Source organism: Dryobates pubescens, chromosome 7 (assembly GCF_014839835.1).
Source record: "Dryobates pubescens isolate bDryPub1 chromosome 7, bDryPub1.pri, whole genome shotgun sequence".
Classification (NCBI taxonomy): domain Eukaryota; kingdom Metazoa; phylum Chordata; class Aves; order Piciformes; family Picidae; genus Dryobates; species Dryobates pubescens.
This window is the reverse complement of record NC_071618.1, coordinates 7,035,243-7,055,449: the sequence shown is the minus strand read 5'-3', so window position 1 is coordinate 7,055,449 and position 20,207 is coordinate 7,035,243. Positions and strand designations below refer to the sequence as shown.

At 40.6% G+C, this 20,207-nt stretch overlaps 1 protein-coding gene across 1 annotated transcript in view; it reads left to right on the top strand.

Moving 5' to 3' along the window:
• The window catches only part of TMCO3 (transmembrane and coiled-coil domains 3), a 35,501-nt gene extending 22,650 nt beyond the window's left edge, over nt 1-12,851 (top strand). Inside the window, exons 9-12 of the mRNA XM_009898722.2 lie at nt 2,591-2,741; nt 9,475-9,554; nt 10,006-10,155; nt 11,912-12,851. Of these exons, the coding sequence (XP_009897024.1) occupies nt 2,591-2,741; nt 9,475-9,554; nt 10,006-10,155; nt 11,912-12,025 (495 nt within the window). The 3' untranslated portion in view covers nt 12,026-12,851. The remainder of the gene's footprint in view (nt 1-2,590; nt 2,742-9,474; nt 9,555-10,005; nt 10,156-11,911) is intronic.
• Nucleotides 12,852-20,207: the final 7,356 nt, after the last annotated feature.

The window sequence follows — 20,207 nt, the reverse complement described above, 5'->3', positions numbered from 1 at the left end:
ATAGGCAAAACAACTGCTAAGCCAACAGTTGGAATTCAGCGGGAATGTGCTATAGCAGTAGTGTTTCTTTATTTATTACTATGGTAGAACATTTGAACATAAAAATCCAATATTCTAGTGAAAACAAAGCAATATTTTCTGCATTAGAGTAAAATAGGACCTTTGAAAGGGACTAAAATCTGAATTGTACTGGGAAAATGTGTAAATTGACAACAGTTTTCATTTAATTTTGACTGAAAAAGCTTTCTGTAATGTAGGAATTGAGAAAAGAACAGTGCAGAACCCAGGGACTAGTAATTATTAGACCCCTGTTTGGTAAAGGCAAACCACTAAAAATTATGCAAGCAGAGAAGAAATACTTAGATGCAAAATACTTTACAAGTTTTGCTTATATAAGAAATTTTGCTGGGAATACATACCCTCCTTCCAGTAAAACAACTCCTCTCCAGTGTGTGTGTGTGCACATGTGCATCCACAAACTATATATATTAAACCCTGAGGCTACAGATTTCGTTGAGAAAAAGTATCCACTTACTGGTAATACTATTAGACAACCAGAGACCAGGATGGGAATAGTAAAAGGCATCTCTTTATAGATCTAGATATAAATCTGAAGAACAGGCTGGAGTGGAGGCAATGAAATTAAGAAAATAATGTAATTTTTGCTTCTTTTCTTGCACTCTCATTCACTTCACACTTTTCTGTGCATAGAGTGACCTCTAAATTTTGTAGGCTTGATGTTGTGTAGCATCTAGAGTAGACAAGAAATAGCAAAATTTGACTTTTTATCTACTAGGTCTTTTGAGCTCAGACTTAGCTTGCCATAGAGTGGAGGAATGGAATTCAGTTTTCGTGCTGTGGAGCAAACCCAGACGGATGTACAGTTTGCTCCAGTTACGTCTGACGCTTTCTAGTCAAGCTAGTTTCTTTCATGCTTAAATTGCTCCTTGCCTGAATAGTCGTTCTTGCAACAGCCCAGTATCATCCAGCTCTGATACAAGAGATGCTACAGCCCTTCTTAGATAGTAACCTAACCATGTACCTGGGAATACTTTTTAAGTATAGCTATGCAAGTTTTGACCTGGAGCTCTGTCATACCTGGTAACACTTAAGAATAGCAAAAACAAGTGCAACTTTATTCAAAGAGGCTATACTGGATCTTAATCATACTCAAGAGCTTGTGACTTTTAACACAAATTGTGTGACTGAGAACAACTTAGAGGTTTCCTACTCATAACTGTTTCCTTTATGCTATTCAACTCCTTGTGTTCTAAAAACCTCTATATACATTTCCTTCTTCCCTCTTTAAATTTTAAAATGGTGGTGAAAAGCAGTGAAAGTCCTTTTAATTTTAAAATGAGAGTAACATTACAAAAGTTATTTTGTTGGTTTTGCCTAATCAGCAACTATTTGCATTAGTTGACAGAACAACTGATTTTCTGAAATGTCTTGCAAAAATGATGGACTGCTAGCACAGAGTTACGTGATGCGCATTTGGACATTAAAACTTGAATGCAAAGAAGTCTAGAGTTTACTTTAGGTGGCATTTTATGCATTGCTTGGATACTTGTTTATGTTATTATTGTTGTTGCTATTATTCTCCATTCATTTCAAGTCACTTGAGTTTTAGCTTGATACTTAGCAGTGTAACACTGTTCATGATACCATGACTCTGTCCACAAATGTACAATTGCGTATTGTTGCTTAATTATAAATTATTATTATTATTATAAGCCTTCAGGTTTGAAAGTTCTATTAATATTAATAGCATTGCTGTTTCTGAGCAAGGTGACCATCTGCAGCAGCATTGTTTTAAAGTAATTATTTAAAAACATACTTTATTCCAACTAAAAGTGCTGCTTGCTTGTTTTTTTTATGGTCTGAGCGTTGCCCTAAGCAGTTGTTTTGTTCTTAGTTCAGTCTCTTTACATGTGTTTCACCTATTCCTTCTAGTACCATATTCAAATAATGAAAAGCACTGAAGCGGTCTGAATTCTTTCAAATGGATATTGTGCTTCATTTCGGCAGTTTGCATCGCATGCTTGAATGCTTGCCTGTTCAGAAAAGCACACAGGCACATTTAAGTTCAGTTTACAGTAATAAAACATAATTTATGCCTGGGACTTCTGCTAAATAGAGACTAGTCTCTCAAATTATAAGATTTGACTTTTATATTACCCCCCCAGTTTAACAGCTGGCAAGGAAGCTGTTCTTACTGCTTTATTTCACAGCCTCAGCGTTTCATGTGCTCCTGACTCTGAAGCTGTCTTTCTCAGTTTTGTGAAATCAGATGCTGTCTTTTAGAGTGACACAAAGCCTTACAATGTCAATTAAGAAATTTAGTTTTGGTTTTGTGGGGAAGGAGGTAGCATAGAGGGGAAACTGGTTTTGTGAGTCTTTTGTATAAATGCAGTACTGCAGAACATTGAAATAAATACACCAAATTTTATTTGTTGTTAAACCTGCATGAAGATGTAGTTATTTCCTACATTGGGTATAATGTACAGTGTTATAATTTCACTCTGAAATGGTATATAAAGTCCCTTTAGGGCTAGAGAACAACAATAGATTCTCTGTTATTCCTTGACAGATCACAGAGCTGTTGGATGTTTCAATGGAGCTGGGATGCTTCTTAGCTGGAGCTCTGATCTCTTCTCAGGGTCACATGGTTACTGAGGAGATTATGTCCTGTATTGAACCAATACGTGACTTTCTTGCCATCATTTTCTTTGCATCCATAGGTAACCTCTAAGAAATACTGCTTTAGAAGTAGTGTTAACTTACAAATGTGGGGGAGGAGAAAGACTCATGCCTACAGATTGGGGGATGGAGACAAATTTTGTTTTGCTAAAATACTAAACTGTTAATTGACCACAATATTGGTTTGCCTTTGTTAATATTTTTTAATTTAACACTCATTTTCATAAGCAATTTTCATGTTGTATTCTCAATTATGGTTTTAGTGTCAGTTTTCATTGTTCATTGTTAAGTCGGAATTAATGTTATTTAAAACATGTAACTAGAAATTGTAAGGGAAAAATAGTTTTGTTTGGGTGTTGGTTTGGGGTTTTTTTACAAAAATGCTCTTCTGTTTTTACAGTGGCTATATTTGTAATTTATACTAACATAGTATTACTGTTTTGAGTCAGTTGGTAGATTTTAGGTTCTTGTGGCCTGGTTTTCTTTAGAAGCAGGATATTATAATGAAAACGGATTTTATTCTATGTTTTATAGAATCTTGTTTCTTTAGTTAGGAAAATGTGATCTGTGTTCTCAACCCGGGGGGGGGGGAAATGTAGTAACATGCATCTAAGAGACTACCTGCAGGCTAACTGTAATGCAACACTGATGCCTAAGACCAGGAGAAAACCTCATCATACTGGTTATCCAAAATAAGTTAACTTTGAAAATATTTACAGTCCATCAGTAGCTTTGTTTTGAACTGCCACATTCTTCAGCTGTCCATGCGTGTCCCAATACATTTTCTCTAAAGGAAACAGAAACACCTTACTGAAGTGCTCAGGTACAGTGAATGAGAGGATAGGCCCTGTGAAAGCACTTACCTCTCACTGCAGATACTATGGAAGATGCATGTCCTATTTTGGGGGCACTGCAAGGTCTAAAATAAAGAGTTTGAATGTGGCCCTCTGCACAAAGCCAATCTACTTCAACCCATGCTTACTCAGAAATTCTTGGGGTTTATTTCTTTGATTTTGGAGGTTTTGCTCAAGACCACTTTTATGTTTTCTTTTGGTTTTGTTTCAGCTTTTTATTGTTCTTCTTGGCTCCATAAATTTATTCAGATAATAGTGAAGTCTCATCAACATAATTTTAATGCCTTTCTTCATATACCTGTTTGATATCCATTGTTTCATAAGAGAAACTAAACTGTTTCTGGTGGTTGCAAAACTAAAAAACCAAATAGTAATGCTTGCCAGTCTTTATTTTTGTTTCACTCAGCCCATGAGAATAGCTTGTGCTGCTCAGTAATAGTTATGTTTATTTGAGTAACTTAGTTTTCAATAAAAGGAGGAAAGTGGCAAGCTATGGTGAAACTCTTGGGCCCATATAACTTGACAAGGTTGAATGAATAATTGCTAAATGCTCACAGGTAAGTTGTTCATGTGTTGCAGTAAAGATGGTGATGGAATAGTTAGTGTTACTGGGGATACAAAGCAGGACAATTATAAGCCCAAAGTTAATTTTACAACAGACTGAACAAAAATATATACCTTGTGACTGCATAAATTAAGACCAGAGATCAGACTTTGGTAGAGTACAAGGAAAACAGCAAGAGTGCAGTTGGCATGCTGGCAGCACTCCACATAGCCTACATTATGTTGTAAGGAAATTATTTTAGTAGTTCTGTTACAGAAGTTAAAAACCCCAATCTTTTAAACTGTTGTGAGCATTATAATTGCAAGAAGGGGGGAAAAAAGAAAATTGCCTAATGAATTTGTATGGTTTCACAGAAAGTGAATGTTCCTGCATCAGAAGAAAGTTAGCTGAGAATCAGGAAAATGAGCATCTGGCTCAGGTCTCTGACAAAATGTGACAATACTTGCTTGAAAAAAGCAAGACTGTAAAACCAAACAACCCCTCACCTCCTACCCAAATAAACATTATCCCGCCCTTCCCTCTTTACTTTCAGTAACTTTCAAATCTTGTGGTTAACAGGAAATTCTATGAGATGGGTAGGTGGTAGGTTTTCAGAAAGGAGTGATGTGATACTGCAAAGAAAACCTGAGCAGGATAGAAAATGTAATTTCATATTTCTTAAAAACCTAATAAAAGACTTATTGCTTGCTCTCTACTTAAATAATTTGCATGTGTACATATATGTAGAGATACACTAGGTGAAATTATGTAACTGTCAGTTGGGAAAGATTTTCCCCCACTGTAAGCAGCAAGCATGTGAGACCTTGAGGTGGGCTGGTACACCAGTGCAGTAATACAATGTCTGTTCCTTTTAGAGTAAAGGAATAAATGGGGGGAAAAATTACTTCATTGAGAAGTGACTGTAAATAAGTAGTTTGCAAAGTTAGTTCCTAATTTGCTTGTCATAAATGCTGGCTTTTCTGTTCTCACTACAGAAATCTTTCTGGTCCCTAAAAGCTGAGCTGAGTAGAGGTTGTTTGCGTAATATCTATAACAGTGGTCTTGCCCTTAGCTTGACCTGCATAAGGCTACTGCTTTCAGATTTGTGTGTGGGTGCATTTGTGGAATAATACACCTTTGCAGTTAGGCATTAACAGCTGCACTTTGAGTTATGCTCCATCTGTGCATTCATTTAGGTCTGTCTGTACTCCTCAAGGTTTCTAGCTCTCTGTGTTATCTGCTGAGGTTAGAAAGTTCCTGAGAGTCTCTGTCTCTGCTAATTTTGGGGGGGTTTTGAGAGTACATCTGGACCAATCCTTTCAAGCAGTATTTTGAGAACTCCTTTCTCATTTCTGTTTTGGTACCTAGTACTCTTTCCACTTGCATGTCATCTGATTTTATTTAAATTGCTTTTTAGAAAGATGGAAGGCATCTTTGCAAAGGCTGATGGTTTTTAAAGGCTCCTGTGGTGGTTCGGCCCTGGCTGGAGGCCAGATGCCCACTAAAGCCACTCTATCAGTCCCCTTCTTAGATGGACAAGGGAGAGGGAAAATATAACAAGAGGCCCGGGGGTCAAGATAGAAAGAGTGTAATAAGGCAAAAGGGAAAGCAAAGGATGCATGCTGAAACAGGAACAAAGAAAGATATTTTTCTCTATTTCCCATTAGCAGATGGTGTCCAGCCACTTCCTGGGAATCAGGGCTTCAGTATGCGTAGTGGTTGCTCCAGCGGTTAAATGTCATTAATGAATGCCCCCCCCACTTCCTTCTTTCCTTTAGCTTTTATATCTGAGCTGATGTCATATGAATGGAATACCCCTGTGGTCACTCAATCAGCTGGCCTGGCTATGTCCCTTTCAAAGATCTTGCCCACTCCTCAGCCTTTTGTTGGAGAGGGGGGATGTTGGAAAAGCACAGCCTTGGTGCTATGTGTGCACTGTTCAACAGTAGCCAAGACACTGGTGTGTTATCAACAGCCTTTATCAGCTACCACTGCAAAACACAACACTAAGAAAGATGCTATAGGGAAAGCCAAACCCAGTACAGCTCAAATATCCCATTTTTATGCCAGCCTAAAATGCATATAGAGTTTGAAATTGGGCATTAGGATCCTATCAGCTGCTGGTGAGGAGGCAGGTGGTTCCACTGACTGACAAAGCTGTACGTCCTCAATGTGCCATACAGATGTACTCACTTCACAGCCTCCTTGTTTCTCTCTGGGTAAATCTTGTGGTCAGTGTCAGCTCTTGAATGGAAGATGTTGAAAACTCTTTAATAGTGTGCTTTTTTCCTTCAGGAGGTAGGTGATGCTGATACTGTCAGCACAACCACTGTCCAGAATCAATACACACACGATGTTTTTCTGATGAACCCCTTAAAATTTCTGTTCAATTTGAGAGAAATTAAAGGAAGATCCCAACTGGAATTCAATAGGTGACATATATTGCCTTCTCCTTATCCGTTCATCTCTACTGCTCTGTTGTCTTGTGTGGAACACAATGAAACTTGGAGGTTTCAAATTCTTGGAACTGGCATTAGAATCAAAGACTTTCCCCGTTGCAGAAAGAGATGCATGTTCATTTCCCCCTCTGCTACATGGTGATCTGGACAGGTTTCTAACCTATATTGCATTTGTGAGCTGTGATCTTAGCTTCATTAAGATTTAGTAGATACAGCATCCCAATGCATTGCTGAAAGGGTTTTTCTGAGTGATGTCCTGTCTTGAGGATGTATCAGAATTAATTCTACTGGCTCTGGTTTGATCAGCAGAATTCTTATTTCTGGCATCTTGTTTGCTGTCAAGGATCTCTAAGATCCCTTTTTTTGAGGGGGTGCTGGATCTTCCAGGATGTGGTCATGATGTTTGAATCTTCATATGCTGTTTAGCAGCCATTAAGCAGATTAGTGCAATCTGTCTGATCAAGAGGTAGACAGTGTTTACTTATTAAGAGAAAAATACTTACAAAAAGACTGCAGAATCTTGCCTGTCATTGTCCACGGAACATATGCCAACTCACACAAGTGAACTGTGCTTTTTGGCTTGACGTTGATGCAAAGTCACCTTCACCCCGAGATCTTCATTCTGACTGTTCCAGATTCGAGAACACTGCTTAGAATTCAAGTCCAGTAGATTATGCTCAGCTCTGTAAAAATGTACTTAAGTGGTATCCTAGCTATTGGTGTCAGGCCAGCATGCCACATGCTACCAGTGCTGAAATTCTTGGATTATTTGATTGATATGTTTCTTCCATTTTCAAGAAAGAGCCCATAGTGACTCGAGTCACAAAGGCTGATTAAAGCCGTTGAAAGAAACGCTTGTATTCATCTACCTTCTGTCTATGAAGTTAACCTTTCTGATAATGTTTGTGTTGTCAGGAAGGCTTCCTGTCCTTGCAGTGCAGTCTGATATGACTCCTGGCCTTATCCTAAGTTTTCATCTTGGGCTGGGGCAAAGGTCTGCAATGACCATGGAATTCACTGTGATGGAATTTATTACCCCCAAAACATGTCTGTGTGCTGGGATGTTCATTTGTTTGCTCAGAATAGTGTGTGCAACAGGTTTAGGCTTGTGCCTTGCAGACACTTATCTCCATGGGATTGCTCTCAAAATCTGTGGTAGTTTGTGCTTCAGCTCTTTGGAATATGGTAATAATCTCCATGTCAGGCAGCAGTTCAAATGGACTTCAGACTGCCATCTGCTCTGGAACTGAAAATGTAGCTCCACCAGTAGTGATGAGCTCACTACACTGTATTTATAACCTCCCTCTGAAATCTTCCAGTTCCAGATGTGGCAGAGCTGGCCCTCTCTCTTATCAAACATAACATTGTTACAGGCTGTATGTATTTCTCTACTTGTTTCTCCTGTTTCGGAAACTGGCCTAAAGGTGAATCAGCAATGAGCATGATACACACTACCAAGAGACACCACTTGCCCCTCCTCATGCATGTGTGCGCACATTTGGACAACTTCTTTTGGTGTGGGGTCTGTCTCTCGTATTCTTCCATCTCTCCTCTTACAGTCTTCTGCATTTGTATTTCAGTAGTTGGAAGGAGATAAAGCAGGGTGTGTACACACTGACTGCAACATGCTGGTATTGAGATCTCTGGTGCACTTGAAGCACATTTCCATCCACAATGGAATGTGTCTATTGACAAAACATTGTGAAGTAACTGACTTCTTTTGCACACTTGGGAAGAGAAGATGACTCTTAGTTGTTCTCTACAGTTCATCTGGCTCTGCAGCACAATGGGGCAGGGGAAAATTGTGAAAACTTGTCTTGCTAATACAAGTTAGAAGTTACAGCATCAATATACATGCTTTGTGCTTTACAAAACTAAACTCTTGGTCTTCACCAGAAGTAACTGGGTTGGAGAACTGCCAGCTATTATGGATTTATCAAGAACACCACCACTATTTTTGAGCTTCCAGAGATACACAGTTATGTTTGTCTGTACAAGTTCCTTATACCCTAGGAGTGAAAAAATGGACTTGTCTGTAAGTTTCTTCCTCAGTTTCTTCCTGCAGGATTTCTCCCATAATTTTTTTTTTCCTTATATGTAATATTTAGCAGGCTTTAGTTTTGTATTTTTATGCTGTTTGTGGTTCTTTTTATCTTTCTTCATATAATGAATGAATTTAAATGACCCCTTAAAAAAAACCCACCAAAACAACAAACAAAAAATCCTGACCAAACTGCCACCCCCCCAAAACAAAACAAAACAAAACAAAACACCACACACCACCAAACCACAATCAGCATCATAGCAATGAGATTTTTCCTTAATTGTTAGACCATGCTCAGGAATTTCAGAATTTACCTGATTCCAGTCTAAGTGATCCTTCTAGCTCAAGTGATTTTAACTGTTGGCAAGTGAGGATCGTGGGATCAAAACAGTCACATTTTCTATTGTAGCTAAAGTCTATGGAAATACTGAATATCATGTTCCTTCTACAGTGATAGTCCGTATCATACAGAAATGTTAAATGGCCAGCAAAGTGTCTGTTCCAATCACTGTGCAGACCAGTTGAATTGTTTTTCTGTGGTATTTTTATACCTTTCTTTAGCAGCATGTTTCAGTTCAGATTCTGGATTCTTAACCCGTATGGAAGAGAGAAGACTTTACATATCTGAGAGGGCTCACGAATCAGCCATATACAATTTCACGCAACTGGAAATATTGTTTGTACTAAACCCCTCCAAAGAATGGTAGGATAATGCAGGATATGCTTTAGTGATCAAGTAGATGGTGTTGGTGGGAATGTCAGGGCTTTTTATTTGCTGGTTTTGAGAGTACAGTCTTTCAGTTAAATCTATTATTATCTCAGAAAATTATCATAGTACAATATTGGACTTTAAAATGTTTTCTTTCCTCCTAGGGCTCCATGTTTTCCCCACATTTGTAATATATGAACTGACAGTCTTACTATTCCTTACATTGTCTGTGGTCATAATGAAGGTATTTTCTTATTCTCTTTATTTCTCTTTTAATAGTCTAATACTTTTTGTGCTGAAAATTCTGTGCATGAACTGAACATATGATACTAGATATGATATTAGATTTGTACTGTAAATCTCTATTTGGAGAAATCCTACTGATTAGAATACAGTTTTGATAGAGCATCCTTACAATATTAAAGAGAGGATTGTATTTAATGTTAGAAGTAAGTTACATATGGAGAAACATCTATTTATCTAGCTTGGAGTTTGTGACAAAGTTATCAAGTGTTCATTATAGTAAACAAGATACTACGTTTTATTGGGCAGTGTACATTTGTCTCTTTTGACATAGAGAAGACACATTTAGAAATCCACTAGTTTATTTTATGTCTAGAATTTGTATTTAATGCTAAATATCTTGCAGCAAACCTGCAACAAACCCACAACAACCCCCAAAAATGTTTTTAAAGTTTGTCTTGGCAGTGTTTGTCCTCTCCCTGATTCTTCCAAAGACCAGCCAGTATATCAAGTGGATTGTCTCAGCAGGACTGGCACAAGTCAGTGAATTCTCCTTTGTTCTGGGAAGTAGAGCACGCAGAGCAGGGATCATATCTCGGGAGGTAAGCTGTTCTGTAGTTACTAACTTTGGGGTTTGCACCTCAGCAAGGTAGAATCATAGAATAACAGAATGGTCTGGGTTGGAAGGGACCTCCAAAGGTCATCTAGTCCAACGCCCTCTGCAGTAAGCAGGGGCATCCTCAACTAGATCAGGTTGCCCAGAGTCCTGTTGAGCCTCACTGTGAATATCTCCAGGGATGGGGCCCCAGCCACCTTCCTGGGCAACCTGTTCCAGTGTTTTACTACCCTCATAGTAAAGAACTTGTTCCTGGGATTTCGTATTACTGTGTATTGGATATACCAGTACACTCCAATATTGTGACATCTCTTAACAAGTAGAATCTACTCATACAGATGAAGACATGTGTATCCCTGTTTTTAACTTTTTTTTAATTGTACTTTGATATTTTAAATAGCAAGTTTTGATTTCCAATAGCTTAGTTATAAATGCTCAACCTTAAGTGCTCTCTCTTACAACTTCTTTATTAACTGAGCAGTGAGTTGTAAGAGAGCACCCAAGGCACTGAGAGGCCTTTGCTTTTGGAAACTTGATATACCTATAGAGAGGTAACTCAAAGTATAGGATTTGAATAAGGAAATATCAGTAAATAAGAACTATAGAGCAGATATGGTGAATTGGAAATTGTCTTAACATTTAAACAAGCAAACAAACTTGTGATCTTTCTCTGCAAAGCTTGTTCATTTTGAATCCTCTGCAGAAGAAACAACCATTTTTTTTCAGCAGTCATGAAAAAAATCCCCTAGGAAAGAAACCTTTAAAATAGTTTCATATTGAGGCTGTGAGAAGATGAAGTCTGCTTTGTGAAATCAAGTAAATTATGAATATAGAGACAGAACAACTGACCTCACTTTCCCATGCTAGCTGCTTTCTTCTCTTTATCTCTGCACACAAAAATATTTTGCTGGCACTCTGAGCTCTTCATTGTGTGAGCAAGTGGGCTGGATAATGCTGGAACCAATTCCAAATAAAGCATGTGTGAAAAGCTTACACAATGCTGTTCACATCTGTAGGTAAAGGTGATTCATTTTCATGTCCACTCCTGCATAGAGTTAGGAGTTACAAATACTGTGTATTTGTACAGAGTTGCAAGATACTCATACATGATCACAAAACCAGTTTAGAGGCCTGTCCACTATGCTTCGAGGCCTTTAGGCTTGCTTTATTTTTCCTGTGGAAGCTCTCACATCACTGTCTACTGTATAGGACTGTATAGCTCTGAAATTCATGCTTATGTTTGAGACCTCAAAACTACTTCCTGCTGTTGTTTTGTAAGACTCATTCAGACTATGTAGTTAAGATCTTTTTTTTCAGAAAATATGCAGTTACATCTGGGATTTTTTTCACTGTATAAAAAGAACAATGAACATTGCCATTGTGTTATTAAGCCAGAAGAGTTTGGGGTGCTGTGTTTTGTCTTGGGGTGTTTCTAACATGAAGAGGGCTTTGGCCTTTGGCCCTTGGCAGGCATCGAGCTTTCAAAATTGACCCCTTAAAATGCATGTAAATAATTGGTTTTCTATAAGTTCCTAATGTTGTTTTTGTAACTGTGTCTTCAAACTAGGCAAACAGATAATTAGATGACTTTCACATGCGCTCCTTTTGTCGCAATATGCACAGTTGGTTGGTAAGATGGGTGGAGTCTGAAAATACTGTCCAGAAGAGTATTGATTTTCTCAAACCTATCTTAGTGTACTATGTAACTAAGAGAAGTAATGGCTTTTATTTCCAATTTTCAGGTCTATCTTCTTATTCTGAGTGTGACAACTCTAAGCCTTCTACTTGCCCCTGCCCTGTGGAGAGCTGCGATTATGAAATGCGTTCCCAGACCTGAAAGACGTTCAAGTACTTGATTAAGATTTGCATGTATACAAAAATACATCTTCTTGCAAGGAGTATCTTTGTTGCATATTGTATTTCTATGCACTCGGAAAACAAGAGGTTTTGAGTAGTCAGTCCTCTTAACGTGCACTTGGTTATAAGCCTTATACTGACCTTAAAACAAAACAAAATTCAACATTATGAACCAATTATATCATTTGAATTGCACACCTTTTACAAAATTTAGTTTCTTACTGACAGGTTAGAATAGGCCAGAATATTTTTTCCTGATCTAATCGATTCAGAGCATAAATTATTATTATTAATTTTTTTTTAATACAGCATCATGCAATCTGTGTTGATTATTTCTTCGCCTGAATGTGCCTTTTAATTTTCATCCTATTTTGTTAATGCTGGTAGATCACCAGATTTTGTTAAAAAGAAGGAAAAAAAATATATATATATTATGGTGCCTATGGTATCTTCTTTCACTGAATGACTTGAGTCATTTTTACATTTAGGAGTTTAATATACTCGTACAAAATAAGTCACAAAACACGTTTTCAAAAGCGAGTAGCAGTGTCGTGCTCCACACAAAGGTTTAACTGTTTAGCATCCAACTGGTTTAAGCAGTCAAATAAATACTTCAAATGATATAGCCAATATTGTATGATGTTGTATTCCAAATTGCAGCATATAATGTATTTTCTTATAGTGATAACTTTTGTGTTAGTCCTTGTATTTATTTACATATTTGACTAAAAGTTGACAGTGAGAAAGGGCATAACTTAAGTTATATTTGAAGACTGACAGTTGTCACCCATTCTTGTTGCTAACTGCAGATACAGGTAATTGTTTACAGGGTTGTGGGTTTTTTTTCTTTGTTTAAAATTTAAAAATAAGAACAATTGCAAAGCTGGGAAGTCTAATTTCAAGCAGATGTGAAGTTCTGTAACTTTGGAAGTCGGTTGTTGCTTTACACTGTGTGAGATTTGAAATGATTTGAAGTCAAATTAATTTGCACAAAACTAGAAATGACAGACTGTATGGTTATTTGGAACTCCATGACTTTACATGTTGCATTAACATTGTGATTCTTTTTAAAATACCATGATATTTTAAAAAAACCCCAGTGTTTGGGATGAGACCTTAAATGTAAGTATGTTGGTTTTTAAAACAATATATGTAGTGGGATAAGCCTTGTAAAAGCCCATTCTTTAAGTGTCATAGCAAAAGCTTACTCAAACTGACAACAGTGTAAAAATTGTCTTGAGGTTTATCTGCTAAAACCAATACTATTAAAGATCTATTAACACTTTTAGGTCGCTATTATATTGTCATCTGAAATAGCTTTGATACCCACAAAACGGTTAGAGAAATGCATGTTACATAAGTTTACATTGCCAGTTAAATATGAAAGCTGTCCTCCAATTAGCAAAACAAATCTTTGATGCATTTGTGTCCTTCACACCTCTTTTGTTTACCATAGTAGCCTCAGTTTCCTCCTGTGTTTTCTCTGACACCTGCTGGGCTTGTCAAAATGCAGCTTGGACTAGTCTAAAGTACATATGCACTTCCAGGACAGGGTAGAGTTTATTGTACCTGAGCTCTTGCTCACTGGATTTGGGGCTTTCCCTCCAAGCACTGATGCTTCATAAAGGTTGCAGGAATGTATGGCAACTCCACCTCTTCTGGAATGGTTTCAGAAGTTACTGAGGAACAGTGACAAATACTGAGGAAAAAAGCTGTGCTATAAATAAAATACATTTTTTATGAAATGGATCTGTTACAGTGAATAAACTTGAAACTAATTCGTTGGTGTATTTGACTACTTTGTGTTCAAAATATAGAAGTAATTAAAAAGTTTTATGGTAACATTTAAAAATTTACCTGCTCAGACATTTTATTCTTTTCAGGTGCCTCACTTAAGTAATTTGTTGATTTGTTTCATAGCTGTACTATGGAGAAAAATCTTACTTTGTCCACTGACCTAGCTCATAGTTTCTGCTTGAAATACCAACTTCTCTTCTGAAAGCCTCATTTTGGTTTGGAAAGATAATTATTTCACATGTAGTTGACATCGTGTGTTCTGGGGGGGAAAATGCATCTATGACAAACCATGTTAGACACCTTTTATGGTTTCCATTATGGTCTCTTAGTTAGTCCTTGAAACTGGTATACAAAGTATTACAGCTGTGATGAGTAAACCTTTTGTCTAATTACATAGCTGTGGCTAGTTGTACTTCTCTGGAAAATTCCATCTGGGAGAGTAAGAAATACTGATGGTTTGGGTCCCTTAAAAGATACAAAGTATTTTCCTGATTAGCTTTTAAAGGAATTGAGTGAAGAGTGGTTTTGGTACCACATCCAAGAAGTATCTAGATACCTTAGTGCTTACCTCATCTCTGTCACTTCTTTCCCAAATAAATTTTGATTCAGTCAGGACTTGGCTAGTTTTTAGGAGAACTGGGGAAAGAGAATTAGGAGCCTTCTCCAAGTATTGATGTTCTATGCATTGTTGTTGACACAGACTTGGATTGCCTGATTGGATATTAGATGTAAATTCAAATTACTACTCTTGCTGGACATATGATAGGTTTGTTTACAATCAAATGTTTGAGACAGTCTCAGAGAAAGCTGGATGTGTATTGAGATACTATAAATGTTTCTTGAAATGCAGATAATGGCTCCATGCATGTCAAAATGCAATAGTCTCATGATACAATCTTAGGACAATCTGAATGATTGGCCATGTCTCTATGAAAAACAGGGAGAATATTTCACAACTGGCCCACTTAGATATAATTGTAGCTTTTCAGGAACCTTATGCTTGTACTCTGGAATATTCTCTTTCTGAGACTCAGGGGTGACCTTATTACTCTCTACAACTACCTGAAGGGAGGTTGTAGACAGACGGATGTTGGTCTCTTCTCCCAGGCAGCCAGTGCCAGAACAAGAGGACACAGTCTCACGCTGCACCAGGGGAGGTTCAGGCTAGATGTTAGGAAGAAGTTCTATACAGAAAGAGTGATTGCCCATTGGAATGGGCTGCCTGGGGAGGTGGTGGAGTCACCATCATTGGAGGTTTTCAGGAGAAGACTTGATGGGGTGCTTGGTGCCATGGGTTAGTTGTTCAGGTGGTGTTGGATTGGTTGATGGGTTGGACGCGATGATCTTGAAGGTCTCTTCCAACCTGGTTTATTCTATGTATTCTATGTATAGGTATGATTAAAGCAGAGATTTGGAAGCCCTGAAAGCCTGACTTGTTAAATGTTTGTTGAAGAACAAGTAGCTTTTCCTGGATTTAATTTTTTTTTATGGATCAGTTTGTTGGAAAGTGGTTCTCTCTCATTCATTTGTGTAAGGATCAGCACCATTTAAATACAGACAAGCTGATACAGGGCAGAAACTTCTTGATGTGAGGATGTTTCTGTGGTGAAGCTGAGCTTAAGGGAGTGGAAAGGAAGTGCTCTGCGCTTGAGTAGAAACTCATTCAGCATACCTGCTTGGGGTTGGTTGGTCTTTCTTGGTTGGTGTGTTTTGTAGGTGGGGAGGCAGGTGTAACTGGTTGATTGTTTTGTGTGGCTCTTTGAGAATTTGAGTTCTTTCATATTACCCCTTAATTACTACCTTTGGTCATTGTTCCCTATAAGGGTGAAGGAACCAAAACAGTTTAAAAGCTGGTGGTGTGGGTTGTGCTTGTACTTCATGAGTCATACCCTCTTCCCAGGCTCAAATTAGCATGTATGGACCCACAAACACCCTACTCATGGCTCATCCTATATAGAGCAGGCTGCTTCAGTTCCTCAGTAGGAAGATCTCTAGTGGGAGCTGTGAGGTAGGTTCTTGCAATTGTGGCTAACGTGGGCATAGGACAACTCAAGAAATGTCATGATGATGGCCTACTCCATGGGTACATAGCTGTTTAAAAGCTGTAAGAATTCCTATTTGTTATAATCCTCAAAAAGGAGAAAGCAGCCCCAGAGTACCTTGTAGTTTACTTGGTTTAGGAAAACCTGCTTTGTAGGCAGAGAGGTGTGTGGGGGTGCCTAGCATGACAGAATAGTGCTGTATGATGATGCTTTATGGAGGGTGTGAGAAACCTATCATGGTCTTGCTGCCTGTTGGAGTGAACCCAGGAACAATCTAACCACAAAAGCACTCCTGGGTTTTTTTCTAGGGAAGGAATCTGTAGTTCTGCTCTGCAAGCATCCCTGGCAATGCTCCAGCATGTGGGCAGTGCCAAGGGTGGAAGAAACTGGACCCCTGAGTGACAGGAGGCAAGCCATGCTAACAGCCTGAACATCTTTGTGGGAAACAGCAATATCTGATAAAGAGCAGCAAGGACCAAACATCCACATCTTAGTAGATGACAAGAAGAAAGTCAACAAAGCTAGTGAAATGAGAAGGAAGAGCAGTAAGATGTCCCAAGGGCTGGGAGATGTGTGGTCCATCCCACCCTAAAGGAAACAAGGCAGAAGGGATGCCTCTAACAGATTCCTTTAGAAGCCCAGGAGGAGCACTGCTTTGGTTCCCCTGCTGCCACTGTTGGGTAATTGCTTCTGCTGGGTGGGAGAACCTTACTGATGAAGGACAGTGGAGACAAGGAAAACATGACTGCTGAAGACAAAAAAAACCAAACAAACTGGAGAATGGTGTGACCAGACTGGCTCAGAGACAACTGATCCTGCCTTGGGGGACAAAATCTAAATCAGGGAATGGCAACACTTTTGAGGTTATGATACAATCTGTATTACTCATTTCTAAAATAGAGCAGAAATGTGAGAATTGGGAGATGCTGACTCCCAATGAAGCCAGATGCTGGCAAGCTTGTCAACTGGTATTAAGTCTTTATCTAAGCCAGGATCTCACACAGGTTGTTCTCTTAAGATGGCATAGCATCCAGTTCTGAAGCATGTAAGTGAAAATATGTCCTCTGGCATCTTTCATAGTTTTCTGTCTATAGACTAGGTGACTTCTTGAACTGTTGCACAGTTATGCCACACTGATGCTGTTTGAATTTGTGACCTGTTCTTCTTTACAAGCACACCTGAAAGGGGGAGACAGCCCACAGAAGAGAGTTATGAACTGAAATACCTTTCCACTGCTTCAAACACAAAGTCCTAAAGCTCTAAAACACCTGAGAAAATCAAGCTTAGAGATGAAACCCTGAAGGTTTTTCCATTATTACAAATTGTTTGTGAAAAGCCCTCTGCAAAAGAGAAGAAAAAAGAAAAGAAAAAGAGGGGGAGGGGGAGGGGGAGGGGGAGGGGGAGGGGGAGGGGGAGGGGGGAGGGGGAGGGGGAGGGGGAGGGGGAGGGGGAGGGGGAGGGACCCCAAAACACAACATCTGGGAGTGGGTATGATTGGGCAGTTAGCAATGTGTCAGAATAAATATTAGCAAACCAGGACATCCCCTTGTTTGTGCTTGTTCAGTTGTCTCTCAAAGCAGCTAAGGGCAAAAACAGGAAGCACCAGCAGCATAGCAATGTTACCTGACGAGTACAAATAGAAGAACCTAAGTAACTAAAGAAGGTGGGCTTGTCACTTCTAGTGTCTAGATTGAAGAAAGTGCCGATTCTGATGCTTGCAGGGCAGCTGTGTAGTTTTCAAAGGCAAGTAATAGCATGAGGTTCATTTTCTCTCCTTTGCCCTTGCTCCTCCCTTCCAAAACCCAGTGGAGTATCGTGGGCCCTACAAACCGCAACTGGTAATGAATTATAGTTTATTTTTTTAAATTCATGAGTTGTGTGAAAGTTTTGCTTTGTAGTAGAGAAGGCAGGTTTCTGTTCAACCTGAGATTTTTTCAAAATGGCACTAGTCTCTTTTGGTAAAGCTTAGCAGGGGACATAGTTTGTATCTCAGCGCAGTCATTTAATTCTACCTTTTCAGAAGCACGTTTGCTTTTCTTATAGTTCTTTCTTCACCCCGGGACAGATGTACCCTGTCGAGGATACATCCCTGAAGACTGCAAAAGCTCATGGTATTTGGGGTAGTGAAACAATTCTTTTCTACCAGATTTAATGTAGAAAGTGTGTGGCCAGGGACTAGAGATGTATAGACAGTTTAAATCCACATAGAGAGTATATGTGACTTGGCAAGTGTGAAGAGCAGCACCATCCTCTGGAGAGGTTTTTTTTTTAGGAAGCTTGCTTTCTGCAGCTGGCTTGGGGTGCTTTACGTTATTTGTATATAATAGTTCTTGTCTCTTTCTGAGAAGTTACAAGTGTTATATTTTACTCTCTTAATTTTTTTTTCTTTTTTTTAAAGCTGCCATCAAGCTTACTCAAGAACAAAAGAGTGGGATAATAACAGCCATTATCAGAGCAGGCTACTGCATGAACAGCCATGGAACCCCAGAGCAGCAAGCAGGGGGTAACCAGGAATGAAAAACTTGAAAGATTGGTATTTATCAAGAAAATGAAGGTAGCTAGTGTTTCACCATTACTAGAAACCACAACTTCTTAACATCTTTAAAAAAATACATAAAATTGAGTAAGGTACAAAAGTAACTAAATATAAATCTCATCAACTGATGAGATGCATCTTCTTTGCCATCTGTGCTAGACTGTCATACTGTCTCTATATAGGTGCTCTGCTGGTTGTCTTCCATTCCCAGGCATAAGGAAGCAGCATCATTTTGGAGAAAGAACTTCCTGCTCCCACCTGGATCATGGTGTTATGAACAGCCTTGTACCACACAGTATCATTGCATGCAGATACACATGCAGCTTTCCCGCTTCAGACAGCTTTCTATACACTTCTGTAGACACAGCTTGAGCTTTCTCATTTTGCTGTAGTTTCCACCATTACAGCTATGCCTCTATAGCCCCCCATTATGCATGCTTAAAGCATTTTGCCAACAATTACATCATTCCTGCCTAACTACATCACACAGCCCTAGACAACATGCAGTATTTCAGCTGGCACATGGGGCATGTAGATGTTTCAGTCTGGAGATGTCTGAAAGCTCCAATGCCAATTTTTTGGTGTAGATCTCGTCTAACTCGTCACCCGACTGAAGACTTTCACTTGAATTACCATAAACCCCAAATTTTAGGAAAGATGAATGTGAAGGACGTGAGCTTGCTCAAGTAACGGCCGGACTAAAGGTAATGAGGAAGCACCCACAGGATATTGTAGCAACTAACCACAGCGCCCTGCAACACAAGCTGCCAGTGCCGGCACCCCCCAACCCCGAAAAAAAACCCAAACCCGTTCAGCAGCACGGCCGACCCGGGCTCGCCCCTCCGCTAGCCGGCAGAGAACAAGCGAGGCGGCCCGGAACAGCCTTCCCCCCAGCTTTCCCGCGGCGGCGGGGGCCGAGGCGGGGGGTCTTGCCCCGCAGCGATAAGGAGGCAGCGGAGGCGGCTGCCACGGCGCAGAGCGGCGAACACCTGGCACCCGCCCGACCGCCCGCGCGCACCGACCACCACGTGCTCTGGTGGCGGCCGGGTCCGAAGAGCAATCTCGCGCCGATGCTTCCCGCGCGCTCGCCGCCGGCGCCGCAGGGCGGGGAGTCGGAAGGCGCGAAAATGCCGCGCATGCTCCTCCCCGCCCGTGGAGCGGCGGGCGGTTGGCTTAGCCGCTCCGCGTGTGCCCGTGCAAGGCACGCTACACCCCCGTGACGTCAGCGCGCAGCGTCACGCCGGTGGGACGCACAAAAGTGTAAGTTTCAATTTTTTTTTTTCCCTGCCAACGGGGGGGTGGGGGGGAAATAAAAAATAAAGCAAGCGAGGACGGAGTGGCGGGGTCGCGCGCGGGGCTCGGAGAGGGACTGCCCTGCGCTGGCGCCTGCCCGACCCCCACCGACCCCTCATCCCGCACCCCGCCGCGGGCAGCTGCTTGGCGGTTAGGGTGCGGGCCGGGGCAGCGGCGGTAGGCAGGTGTGCGGAACCGCGGGCGGGCGAGACGGGCAGGCCTGCCGGGGGCGGCCGGCGGGGAGCCCGCCAGGCTGGCGACCGGTGGGGACAGAGGCGTGCTGGGAAGTGACAGCCCGCCAAGGGAGACCCTTCCTCACCCACACCCCCTTCCCCGGAGCAGCGGAGATGGGGGCGGTCCTTGCCGGCCCCCCACCCCTTCAGAACTGCCGTTGAGGCCGTTGGTCTCCCGCCGCCTCCCCCCTCTCCCGGCTCCCTCCTCCCCTGCCCCCTCCCGCCGAGCTCGCCAGGCCCGCGCGCGCCGCCGCCGCACATGTGCAGTTGGGCGCCTCCG